This window comes from Diadema setosum, chromosome 4 (genome assembly GCF_964275005.1).
Source record: "Diadema setosum chromosome 4, eeDiaSeto1, whole genome shotgun sequence".
NCBI lineage: Eukaryota > Metazoa > Echinodermata > Echinoidea > Diadematoida > Diadematidae > Diadema > Diadema setosum.
Genome location: NC_092688.1, coordinates 14,858,148 through 14,870,983, shown reverse-complemented (window position 1 = coordinate 14,870,983; position 12,836 = coordinate 14,858,148). Strand labels below are relative to the sequence as shown.

Genomic DNA, 12,836 nt, shown 5'->3' with positions numbered 1-12,836 from the left:
ACAATCACCGCAGAGGGCGCCATTCAAGCTACCGCCTTGGGCCATGACATTGACAGTATTCCTCTCTCTTCCTATGCTTTTCTTAAGTTAGAATGAGAGATTATGCTAACAATTGCAGTGTATTATCTCTTCCCAATTAACCATTACCTTTTCAAATAATATTTATTTCCTTTCATTCAAATGATACCAGAAACATCAATTCACTTTGGTATTACTGTACAACATAACAGAATAATAATATTCATTGAATATAAATGGTGACAACCGAGATATAAATTTTTGTTGTTTTTTTTTTTTCAATAAGAGAAGTAAAATGCCAATAGTACAGCAATTATATATTTTTAAGTAGATGCCATAAAGTAAATACGATATATACCACGCCCTCCTCCCCAGCCCACTCTTGTTGCTGTTTTCAGTCAACCATGCTGTCATGATACCAATGAGGGGATTATGCTTGCGTTCAAAGAACACAATCAATCATTATCCGCACCCAATTTGTGCTCTGAAATCATAAACGTGTAAGACTGGAAAGAAAATTCCCTCTGTCATTTCATAAATTCTACTATAGATTTCTATCTTTTACATGCAGACCATTGCATCTAACTGTAGTATGGAAACTGATACATAATGGGAAAGATTTGATAGATTGTTCCTAATGTGCGCCTATTATTTCATTCCTGTCCGTTGTACGTTCGAGTTTGGGTTATTTATTTCCTTACTTTCTCTGTGCTGACAGGAAATCTTTAGAACGTGTATATAGATCTGCACAACTGTAGGCCTATTTATGAAATTAGAGAAAGTAAAAAGGATAAATGACACCGATATTCAGTTATAAAAGTTTTTAGTAACTATCATAGCCTGTATGGGCAGAATTTTTTTTCTTCCAGACTGGCTCTGTCTTCTTCTTCTTCTTCTTCTTCTTCTTCTTCTTCTTCTTCTTCTTCTTCTTCTTCTTCTTCTTCTTTTTAAAGTGGGGGACTTGATTAAGCATTAAGCCTAGTTTTAAAAGTAGGATGATTTGTATTTAATGCTAACAGTTTCATTATGACATTATAAAATAGTGTACGTATAGGGCTGTGTCCCCCCCCCCCCCCCCACGCACACACGCCTACTTTTTGCTCTTCATAAAAAAGAAAATGATAATGGGCCCTAATACTTGGAAGATAAGGTTAAGAAAAATCACGACCAAAAATCAAAGCCACCCATGACTTTCCGAGGGTTCCATTTGGAGATTCTGTTCCCTCAAAGCGGGGTAGGGGTAACAACTGACCCTTTAACCCCCCCCCCCCCACACACACACACACACACACACTAAACATTCCGCTCCCCCTTTGCATAGACTTTGTGTACATGTGTATTATCTCGATCGGTTCCAATCCGAACAAACTGAAATTTATCATCAGATCGATGATAAATGTTCGTCTGTATGTGAGGAGTTTGTTTACAAAAACCGATAAGTCCATATTTGCCAAGTGGAGATATTTGCGATTAAAGGTCAAGAAAAATAAAGAGAATAATAAGAAATTTTTTACTTCTTTTGACCACAACTTAAAAAATATACCTTTTTATGTAGTGACCACTATATCATCTAAAAGGTATTATTTTGTACTATATGACAGAGATCGTACTTCAAAATCTTCAAAAATGGACTTATCGGTTTTTGCAAACAAACCCTTCATGTAATCAATGAATTTCATACACTGGGGGAATACACATAATCCATAAGTCAATTTTCTACGCCATTATCAATCTGTATTAGAGTCGCATCCACGTCAATTCGATTGATTAATACTGCCCTACTTTGGCAAAAGGAAGCAAGTGACATACCATCCGAATTTAAGTTATTGATGTTTTCATAGTTCACATAATAAACTCTTCTTCCAGGCCAAATTTCATGCAGAAACACCCATCCTACTAGGAGATATGTTAGATAAGACATCATGATAGTCCATTGACGTCAGTGCAAATAACAGACACATTTTGCTCTTTTACGAGTAATGTCACTTTTGTCACTTGCTTCCTTTTGCCAAAGTAGGGCAGAATACCCTTGATTACTTGTAACTAAAGTACCCCATCCACCTAACTCTGCTCATCCCATGGCTCATCCCAAGATGTCGATAGATTGATAACGCCATCTACGTTGATGAAGAGCCAGTAAATAAACAACCGCACGTGTTTCCACTAGCTTCCTCCATCTGATGAGCTTATCTGTCACGTTGTTGATCCCAACCACTTACATTTTGTTTGTCAGCCTTGAAATAAGCCGTCTCTTTACACGTGAAAATGAATTCGTCTAATGGATCAAACGAGACTGCTCAAGAAAGTCCCAATTTCAAGTTCAGCGCAGAAACAACGTTTGAGGAGTTGTAAGTGTCGTAGGCTTAAAACTATTTCTTTAGTCCCGTACACCGATAGTGATGTCAGCAGCTAGCAGCTCAGTTGATGGTGTCCATGCCGGCCATAAAACAAAATGCGGAAAGTTGTTTCTCAAGACTTCTACTTCTTCGACGATACTCCGTATGCTGTATCCATAAGTCAGGATGTAAATGCTGAGGTTTTTAAGTGCATAGACCTATTACAGTGTAGTATTGGTGCATGTCTGTTGAGTATTGTCGTGTTGGTGTGCATATTAAAGTGCAAATAAAGAACAATTATTATCTCTCACTCTCAGTTTTGATACTGGGTGGAAGATTAGAGCCTTAGAGGTATCTTGAAGGGTGTTGATCAGGATCCCATTCCCAGGTTTATTATTGTTCTAGGAAAGTCTGAGTGCTGCTGATGCAGTTGGGTGCGAGTACCAGTCATTCTGTAGTTTGTTTGGGTGATAAATGCTGCCTGTGCGTTGCTGTTTTGTTTATCTTTTGGTGCCACATAATGCAGTCAGTGGGTTAGTGGCGATCATCCGATGTTGGATTTTGAACATCAAGCTGAGGTTTGCTGCCATCCTTCGTTTTCCAGGCTCTCTTCATTTCAATTCAATATCAGTTTTACATAGCATTGTTCCTTTTATCTGAACCTTGTACATGATAATGGGCTGTCTTGATTTTAATTTCTTTAACACTTATAACTTTGTCTATGAAATGATGGCATTATGATAAGCTTCAACTCCTTGGTAGCTCTATATTAGGTACAAAGTGTGCAGTATGACCTGTGATTTTATGGCAGTTCAATTGTCAGTTTGTGTTAGACAGACAATACCCTTTTAGAGCTTTGTTGATTTATATTTCATGATAGGTATGACTGTAGCATAATTTTGTTGGGAATAGAGAGATAGATGAATTCAAATTATATTCTTAGTTTGAGACATTAAGCTTTGATGTGGCAGTAAACTGGTGTTTTTTTTTACCTGCAAATTTAATAGCTATCTGTATGTATCTGGCATGAATTTATCTATTGTTTCTACTTCTTCTTTTCAGGAGACAAATGGCAGACAAATTTGTAGAAGACAGAGACTGGAACCAGTATCACTCACCAAGAAATCTGCTGTTAGCAATGGTACTTGCACTTTGATCTAATATATCCATCCTCACCAGCATGTAGTGTGCAGCATAAGAATTCATTCATTCATTCATTCATTCATTCATTCATATTCATTAGTCCATATTAGACATAGAATCTCTCTGTAATTCATGGTATGATACTTTACATTTGGTAACCATGTTTCATATATGTCTGTATAATCAATGAAGAATATTAATGACCAGACAAATGTTGATTCATACTTTGTTTATAGTACATGTAATATCTAACATGGTGAAATTGATAAAAATATTTCCTGTTTTTCTCCATATGGCTCAAGGTATCTTCATGAAACCTAGTACATGTATTGCCTGACAAAGGTTTTCTTGGGAAGTTTTGGGCCATGAGGTCAAAGATCAGGTTAAAATGCTGAAATGACACTGTTTAGTGTTGAAATTACACCATTTTTGTCACCAGGGGTACCTTGGAAATGACTCAGTATATACAGTTGTACTAACACTTAATTAAAGTCGCCATGCATGCATTGCCACACAGTGATTCTGTAGGGAAGATTTGGGCCATTGGGTCCAAAGTCAAGTAAAATTGCTAAAATTTTGCAATATTTTTCCATATTTTTCAAATGGCTCAAAATTGGTGTATGCTATGCATTTGTTTTAGAGATTACTTGCCAATCATATGAAACTGTCATCTCTTATTGTCAAGGTGTACTGTAGATGTATTGAGAGAATGATGTAACATATAGTGCAGGTATTCCGGTCAACCATAGTGCAATTTCAACTTTGCATCTGTATGTCATAGAATTAAGTCTTTTTCAGTTCTGCATACTTCACACATAAAGATGGTGTTTTTGATTGTTGTCATGCTCTGTGCATGAAGTTTGCATAAAGCAAACATGTAAACTTCTATCTGAAATGTTGATCTGTTCAATTCTGTTGCCGTTTAATAGGTTGGTGAAGTTGGAGAGCTGGCCGAGATTTTGTAAGTAAGATGATTTACAGTGGACTCCTGTTATAACAAAGTCCTCAGGACCAGCAGATTTCTTTCGTTATATCAAAATTTCAATAAAACAGAACAGACAATAAAAAAACACAGAGCCCATTATGTTGCTGCCTGAATTTTTACTTTGTTTTAACTGGTATTTTTTGATAACCATGTTCGTTATAATGGGAGTGCACTGTACACCATTATCCCTCAGAAGTATGCATTCTGGACCACTTGTCCTGTGTGCCCGTGCTTGCCCATTGCTCAGTTTGAGATTTTCATTTCTTGTGGTACATCATAAAATGAAGACTTTAAATGCAGAAACAGATGTATCCATTATTTTCAGTTTGAGATATTTGAGATAAAATCTCCTGAAAAACGAAGAAAATAGATTAAATGCATGCAGTCATTTTCATGATATCTTCAAAAATATTTCATGTTATGTAATGAATGCAGTAACATTGAAAGTATTTAATTTTTCTGTGTTTGGTGATGACCGATCTTTAAAAAATGAAAATGGCATTTTTTGTTTATGCATTCAAACCCTTCTAATATGTGAATGTTTCTATTGATATGTTTTATTTTTTTATTTTTTTATTTTTTGATCTAAAGACAGATGACACAGGTCTTTTGATACATGTTTGGTTCAGGGAAACCTCGCTAGATTCAGTTTAAATTAGTACTCTGTAGTGTCTTTGTAAAGTGTGCCATTGCATAGCTGGCATGCAAAACATCATATGTAAAGGTGTTAGCGCAAGCAAGTTTATGACACATGTGCTGCCCGCTCTCAAATGAGATTTGAAATAGTATGATGCTAGCAATAAAAACAAATAAGAGTTTGATAATGAGGCACATGCACTAAATAACAAATGTTACCACTAGCTGTGCCTGAATATCATTAAAGTTTCATTATGTTGTTTTCATTCTGTTTTCCTACTAAAGTTTTGAATGTTCTCTCTATTTTAATCCCCGTCTGTAGCCAGTGGCGAGGAGAAGTGAAAGAAGGTCTTCCAAGTAAGTAAACATCCACAGCACCAAATCTGTTCGCAAAAACTGCTCATTCCCTTGACCTGTTCCCAAGATCTGTTGGACAAATTACATTCTTCATGCCCTATTGTTACGATTTCCTGTATGTATTTTGTTCTTTAACATCACAAATTGTTAGTTTTCATCTACAAAGAGTGGCACATGGAATTAAACAAAACTTTCAGAAGGTTGTACCTTCTATACATTATGTCCCAAGAAAATTACAGTCAGATTTTCGCATTGATAACACCCATTATCATGAAACCATCTAAATGCTACTTCAGGGTCTTAAAATATAACATCTTAGCTCTATTTTGCAGAAAACCTTATTCAATTTGGTTAAGTGGTCACAGAGAAATGTGGATTGTTGTAAAGTGTGTCATGAGTCTGATTCTTCCAAGTTTAGCACTTGGATACTCTTGAAACTGCAAACTGCAAACTGTAAACACAATAGAAAGAACTTGGAGTGAAGAGATTCCTGACATGCTCTACAAAAGTCCTCATTTCTCTTTGACCACTGAAGCAAAGCGAATGGGGTTTTCTGTAAGATGTGGTCAATGAGTTATAGTTTCATACCCTGAAATTGTATTTGGATTGATTCAATATTTTTAAAGTTATCGTTGCGGAGGGAACCGTTGTAATTTTTTTGGGGGGGACATGCGGCACAGATCATCCAGTGTTCCTCAAACTTTCATTGTTTGTTTCATCACTTTGCCTGTATGAGTGGGAAAACCTCCCCTACGCAACATAGAATTAAAACTCTATTTTAGACATACACTTTTGTGATGGCATCAGTTTCATCGTGTAAAAAAAAAAATGAATGATTAAAGAAATGAATATAGATACTACCCCAATGTTAGTGTGTCCTTTTCAATCTATTTTTGCAGATTTTTCAGAAAAAGACAAAACCCATGTGGCCCAGGAGCTGAGCGATGTACTCATCTACCTGGTCCGCCTCGCCCAGAAATGCCATGTGGATTTGCCACTCGCTGCCAAGGAGAAGATGGCCGTCAACGAGCAGAAGTACCCAGCGGAGAGGGTCAGGGGGTCAAGCAAGAAGTATTCCGAGTACTCAGAGAGTGGGGAGAGAAAGTGATGATGCAGTGAAATAGGGGGAAGGACGTTGTCATCTGCAAGACATCAGTGCAGAGAAGAATACTGATGAATGAAAAAAACATTTGATAATTATGAAGGAAATATTCGTGTATGATTTCATGGAAGATATCCTAGACGACCATGCTGTGGCAGTTTCCTCTTGTTGGTAGGCAATTGTAGTCTTCCAAATAGATTTTTTTTTTTTTTTTTAATGGGGGGGGGGTTGAAGAGGGGCATAGGGGAGCAAGAGTGAATACTCTAGACTTGATTTTCTCACTGTCATTTTAACTGCTTATTGTCCAGTACTCGTTAATAAGTGTTCAACTCAGTGACAATACCATGAGCACTTTCTTGCTTGTGACTGTTGACATTTGAAGCTTACCTAGTTGTACTGCATAAAGTGGTAGGACAGGTCTAATTGTGAATAATATTCTCATGGGCATAATTATGCTTTTATTTTAAAAGTATTGAAGTATAGATTCCTGAAAGATGGGGGGGGGGGGACATGTGGAGATGGACAATGGTTAGCTATGGTGGGTGTATGTGCAAGTGTGTGCAAAAATCTTTCATATAGGAGTACCATAATTAAATATAGTGAGATTAAACACTGAAGTAGGCTTAGGCTTCATGTTCATATACAGTACTACAGTGTATATCCTACAAGGTTATACTGCATATACAAGTGTACATAGTCTGTATGAACATTCAAACTTTCATCTATTTCATTTCTTGATACATCCGTCTTGTATACGATATTCTGAGGGGGTGCACTTTGATTTAAAAAATATCACTGACCTTTTGTGAAGTGCTCTTAACTAATGAAGTTAAGATGTGTGAAAACAAAGGAGAGAGTCTCGTATCTTTCTGCTTAAAAGTTAGCCTAAACAATCTTGAACCTGTGACATATATGTATATAAAATTTAGGAATACTGCCTGATGTTAATCATCCTCAGGGACCAAAGATAATGAATTGATACATCATTAATTGTATGTACACACACATACATACATGTGTGTAGAGTGGTCGTATGCACAGGTAAACTTGTAAATACAGCATACCTTTTTATATAGCCAACATATCACAATAAAATTGTTCTGCTCCAAGGAGTTTTTAATGTGTATATATAATTATATACGTTCATATACATATAATATATATATATATATATATATATATATATATATATATATATATATATATATATATCATATTAAGGAGTTGGTGTTCCATGCCAAAGACCCGAGTTCGATTCCCGGCGGAGACCAATTTTTCAACTCTTGCGCTTTTCCGAAAAGGAGTAACAGTAAGAGGAATAAGGATGTAAAAGCTACGCACCGATTTCTCCTTCTTTCTCATATCTCATATATATACATATATATATATATATATATATATATATATATATATATATATATATACACACACACATGTGTGAGTGAGTGTGTGTGTGTCCTTGAGCATTCACATGCAAGTATGTAAGTACAGTATGTCCACACACATAAAGCGCACATTATTCCTTCTCGGTACTTTACTGTATACTCCAAATATTTTGCAAGGATTTTATTTTTTCAAATTTTGCAAGCTGGGTGCTATTCAAGAATATAAAAACACATGAAAATGTTCACTCTGTTCCAGAAATGAATGTGAGGGGCACACATACTATTACATTTCTCAGTTCAGTACTGTACTCCACGATCACGATTTTAACCACTCGCGCAATTGTCAGGAAGGCCCAATTTGCAAAAAATTGGACTCGCTAAATATATGGTGTACACGATATTCTACGTTTCTGTCAAGCTTGTCTTGCTCATAGAAGGGGACTTAATAAGGTACTCTTCATTTTTGGTTTTAGTCATGCTTTTGACTAACTAAAAGATAGCCGTAAAAACGTCATTTTATTCTGTGTATGCTCTGTTCATGCAGTCTGATGTTAGAAGTACCGGTAAATCTTTGCTGATCTACTTCGAGTTGATGTTTCATCAAGTTGTCGGTTCATTATTTACTCCCAACTCTTTTTCAGTTTGACGTCCAATTTGTAATCCTTTTTATAAAAAGGATGTGTTGTATGATTTGGTAGTGTTTTCCATAGGTTATTTTAAATGGAGGAATTCGCTGTTATTTCTGTAACTTCATGTTTAAAAAATAGAACTCTATCATTAGGTGCTAATGTTGATGCCTAGTAGACACAAAGCAATATTTGCTGAGCAGGACAGATATTTCTCATCACCTCATACACTTGGATACATGTACACAATATTAATATTTCTTTTGAAGATTGTTAAGAATCTTGGGATCATTAGAGGAGAGGAGATCATACAGTTATATGAAGAAATGAAGAACATATGTGTGCAGGCAAGGTTTCAGTGAATTAAAACAAAAAATGAAACCTAAAAATGTGTGAAGTGTAATTTGCTTATTTTTTGCTCGTCAAAATAATCTGAAAAGCGTAGAAATGCACAAAAACTGCACAAGCAGTCTTTCTGAATCAACAAGAGATACTATCTGTAAGAATATATTTGAAGAGTTTGTTCGCAAAAACCGATAAGTTCATTTTTTAAGATTTTGAAGTACGGTCTCTGATATAAAGTACAAAATAATACCTTTTAAATGATGTATTGGTCACTACATATAAAGGTATATTTTTGAAGTTATGGTCAAAAGAAGTAAAAATTTTCTAATTATTCTCTTTATTTTTCTTGACCTTTAATCGCAAATATCTCCATTTGGCAAATATGGACTTATCGGTTTTTGCAAACAAACTCTTCATTTGTATATTATAGATTCTGTACTTGATGTAAAGTTGAGGTAAAGTAAAATTTTGGAGCAGTCTAATGTGTATCATTGCCGTAAACTGTATCTCTGAATAGATGATTTTTCGTATAACAGTAAACATTTTATCCACTTTGTATCTGCATAAATTAGATCCGATTCCGAAACAGCAACAGGTTCAGCTAGGTTTTAACAATAACATTTGTGGTGATCCACTGTTCTTTGATTTGTGTGAGCTGGTGAAGTTTTTGAACTGCCCTTTTTTTTTAATTACCGAAACTTTCGAGCAAAGGGGGGATCGGAAAGGGGGACTTCAACCATATTCTCATGTTTACAGTGATGGTTGACATGGAATGATAATGCAGTAATCCTTTGTGCAGGAGGTATGCACTGAAAATAAATCCTATATAAAGTGATGGCATCAAACTACACATTGTATTACATTCAATATCACAATTTTATGTGTCACAAGAGTAAGTGTTCGAGTGAGATGCCCCTATTTCTAGAGAGTTATACTTCAATGGAATATTTTTAAGCGCACAAAGTTATTGCATTAGACTAGTTTGCATCAAGCTGCACACTTAAGACTCACTCCAGGCGTGACGACAATAAGAAACTTGTAGGCAAATGAGTGTGTACAATAAGCATAATATAATATTTATTGTTTGAAGGTAGCATGTCATAACTTAACTTAGCAAACCAAGAGTCTTGATCACCAAGCTTGTGTTGGAAAATCTCACTTGTTAGTGTTTAATAGCTTTGACAGAGATGCAAAAACACTGCTCAGTATTGCTCACGCAGTAAACTTTATACGCCAGATTCTTTTAATATGTGCATGATTGGCTTTGTCTAAGTCACAGCAAGTCTGCAGCCTGAACACCTCTGGGTCTTCAGCTCAATACATATATAGAGAAGTTACCAGTAAGCAATAATACAACACACTATATACATAATAATATATTATATAGAGAAAGAAACAAAAATGTCTTGTGGAACTTCTGACCAAATAACAATTATTACAGCACTGAAGTTACTTCTGGCCCTTTATTTGAAAAAGAAAAAAAAGATATTTCAAGCGACTGTGTCCAGAGACTAGCTGACTTTATGACTGAATTTCAGAGGTATAGTAGGGAAATACACTAAAAACAAAATAAAAACTATTTGTTAACACAGTTGTAGCATTTGTAGTATTGAATCTTCTTATATGATTGGTGCAATTAAAAAATGAAACTGCTATATTTAGCATTCAAAATAAAATGAAATACAAATGTACAATAATTTCTTTCTTTTCTTTTCTAGTACAAACACATCTTGGCAACACTCAACATGTACATCACGGAAGCATTCATTAATTTAACTTTATTCTACTTCTTTTTCTTTCTTTTTTTCATGTGTGTCCAGTGGATTATTGTACATGTTGTGGTGTGCTTTGAGAAATTTAGGTTGTGTGCTTGAGAAATGACATCCACAATCAATAACTCTTATTTAAAATATGCTTGAAGAAATCACATTTTAACATTACAGTTCTCAATTGAAAAAAAACACCCCAAAACAGATAAATAGTACATTTTGTGGAAATAAATTGTAAACACATAATGTACATTTGAGACTGTAAAACATCAGTACACTCACATTTCAATCTCCATACTATCTTTTACAATCAATTTATTTACATTTTTAATACTTTCTCAAGCATATGTTTTTTTCTGCTATCAAAAAACAAAAAACAAAAAAACAGACTTTGTATTTTGGCTTTTTCTTCTTTCTGTTTTTTTTTTTTCAATAGAAAAATAGAATAAAAATTTGTGATAAATACAAAGAAGAGTATGATATATTCGATATGCACAAGGATAGGCCATAATGTACATTATATCACACAGAATTGGATGAACTAAGCATCAGTCAAACAGAGATCAATGAATATTCATAAATAACAAAAATCTAGACTACAACATGGCCCGGCTAACGGGGACTAACAGTTGGTGGGATTTGGAACACGTATTATGTTGATGCTATGTTCGTACAACGTACGAGGTGTGCAAAGTACGAGTGTGCAAGGAAACAAAAATTGCCTGGGAGACGAGAATGCACGCACTGTTATTGCTTTGCTGTTTGACGAAGTCCACAGACAGCCACTAAAGAATTGCGATTACACTTTGATGTGAAGACTTGCATGAGAGATGATAATATCTGTATAGAAAGGCATGTTAATTTTTTTTTTTTCAATTCAAAGCAGAAGGCTTGCTCTAGATGTCTGCAACTTGCTACAAACATTACTGCAATTGGGCAAAAAATAAAAAACAAAAACCCAAAATCAAGAGGTCCACAGTCAGCCCTAACAGACTTTGATAACTTGGGAAAAATCTGACGGCTATGAATCACATCACACATCATTATCTAACTTACAGAAATTCCTGGTGGTGACATGGATACCAACTCCCTACCTTTGTGAAGTACAAAACTTCCACTTGCCATATTTTTACCCGCTGGTGGGGGATTGGCTTATGGACATCTTACCGCACGAGTACAGAAAGTGATGGCAATGTTAAGGTCTACACAATCTACCGCCATGCAACTCCCTGCACGTGTACTATACATGTACGTGCTGAAATACATTTAGCACTAAATATGAAAGAGGCAGCAAACAGTGTTAAGGCTCTGGAGGCTCCTTACAAACAAGTGGAAGAAAATCTCTATACGAGAATTTACAGAAGAACAGCATGGGAAATTACGGGAAGTTGTTACTTCCCCTTTTCTAGGGTGCAACATGTGCTGGAATAGTCTGATCAACACACCTACAACGTTAACTCGCCCTTTTTGACAACGAACAATAACAACAAAAGAAACATTCTTCACTATCTCTTTCACTCGTCAGTAACAATTTTTCACACACTGCAGAATCTGCAGGAATTCTCCCATTTAACAACAACCACAGCTGTTCAGCGCGTGAAGTCAGCTTACATGTATAAAGTCAGCTTGAAATGGTGACCAACAAAGTATAGATAGTCACGGTGTGATTTTCATTCTCTCTGATGCTCATATTGACCTGAGACCAAAATAACTCTTTTCAGGTAGGCTATATATATACATAAAACTTACACAATGTCAAAATAAAATGACAGTACACCAAAAAGCGGTCTGGGATTCCATACGTTGTGAAGCAGTGATGGCATTATAAATGCGTAGTTGTTGCTGAGAAAAGGTACGCACACACGAAAACAGAAATGGCTGAACAATACAAGACACATAGTAATACTGCAGCACCGTTGAAAATAAATAGTTTCTACGAATAAACCATGAAGTTATGACAAGATGGTAATACGAGAGGTGATGTATCAATGATGTCGTGACTCAACATGCCCAGGTCAGTGTGTTGCCAATCTAATGCAGACTTGCATAATCAACATGTACATATATGATGACTAATATATATCTCACATCTAGCTGTGCTACTGACACATACGCACATGGAAAACACTTGCTA

The 12,836-nt window shown here is 35.6% G+C and overlaps 1 protein-coding gene across 1 annotated transcript; it reads left to right on the top strand.

Moving 5' to 3' along the window:
- Positions 1–2,201: 2,201 nt before the first annotated feature.
- LOC140226913 (dCTP pyrophosphatase 1-like) lies at positions 2,202–6,711 on the top strand. Its single transcript, XM_072307343.1, has 5 exons — positions 2,202–2,366; positions 3,417–3,495; positions 4,427–4,458; positions 5,441–5,475; positions 6,375–6,711. Exons 1-5 carry the CDS (start codon positions 2,284–2,286, stop codon positions 6,581–6,583), a joined length of 438 nt encoding a protein of 145 aa, XP_072163444.1. The 5' UTR covers positions 2,202–2,283; the 3' UTR covers positions 6,584–6,711.
- The last annotated feature ends 6,125 nt before the right edge of the window (positions 6,712–12,836 follow it).

What these genes read in the sequence shown, in the direction of transcription:
- LOC140226913 (XM_072307343.1), top strand. Translation starts at nt 2,284, where the DNA reads ATGAATTCGTCTAATGGATCAAACGAGACTGCTCAAGAAAGTCCCAAT. An exon ending in GAAACAACGTTTGAGGAGTT is followed by an intron (nt 2,367 to 3,416) that starts GTAAGTGTCGTA and finishes TCTTCTTTTCAG; the next exon opens with GAGACAAATGGCAGACAAAT. An exon ending in GGAGAGCTGGCCGAGATTTT is followed by an intron (nt 4,459 to 5,440) that starts GTAAGTAAGATG and finishes CCCCGTCTGTAG; the next exon opens with CCAGTGGCGAGGAGAAGTGA.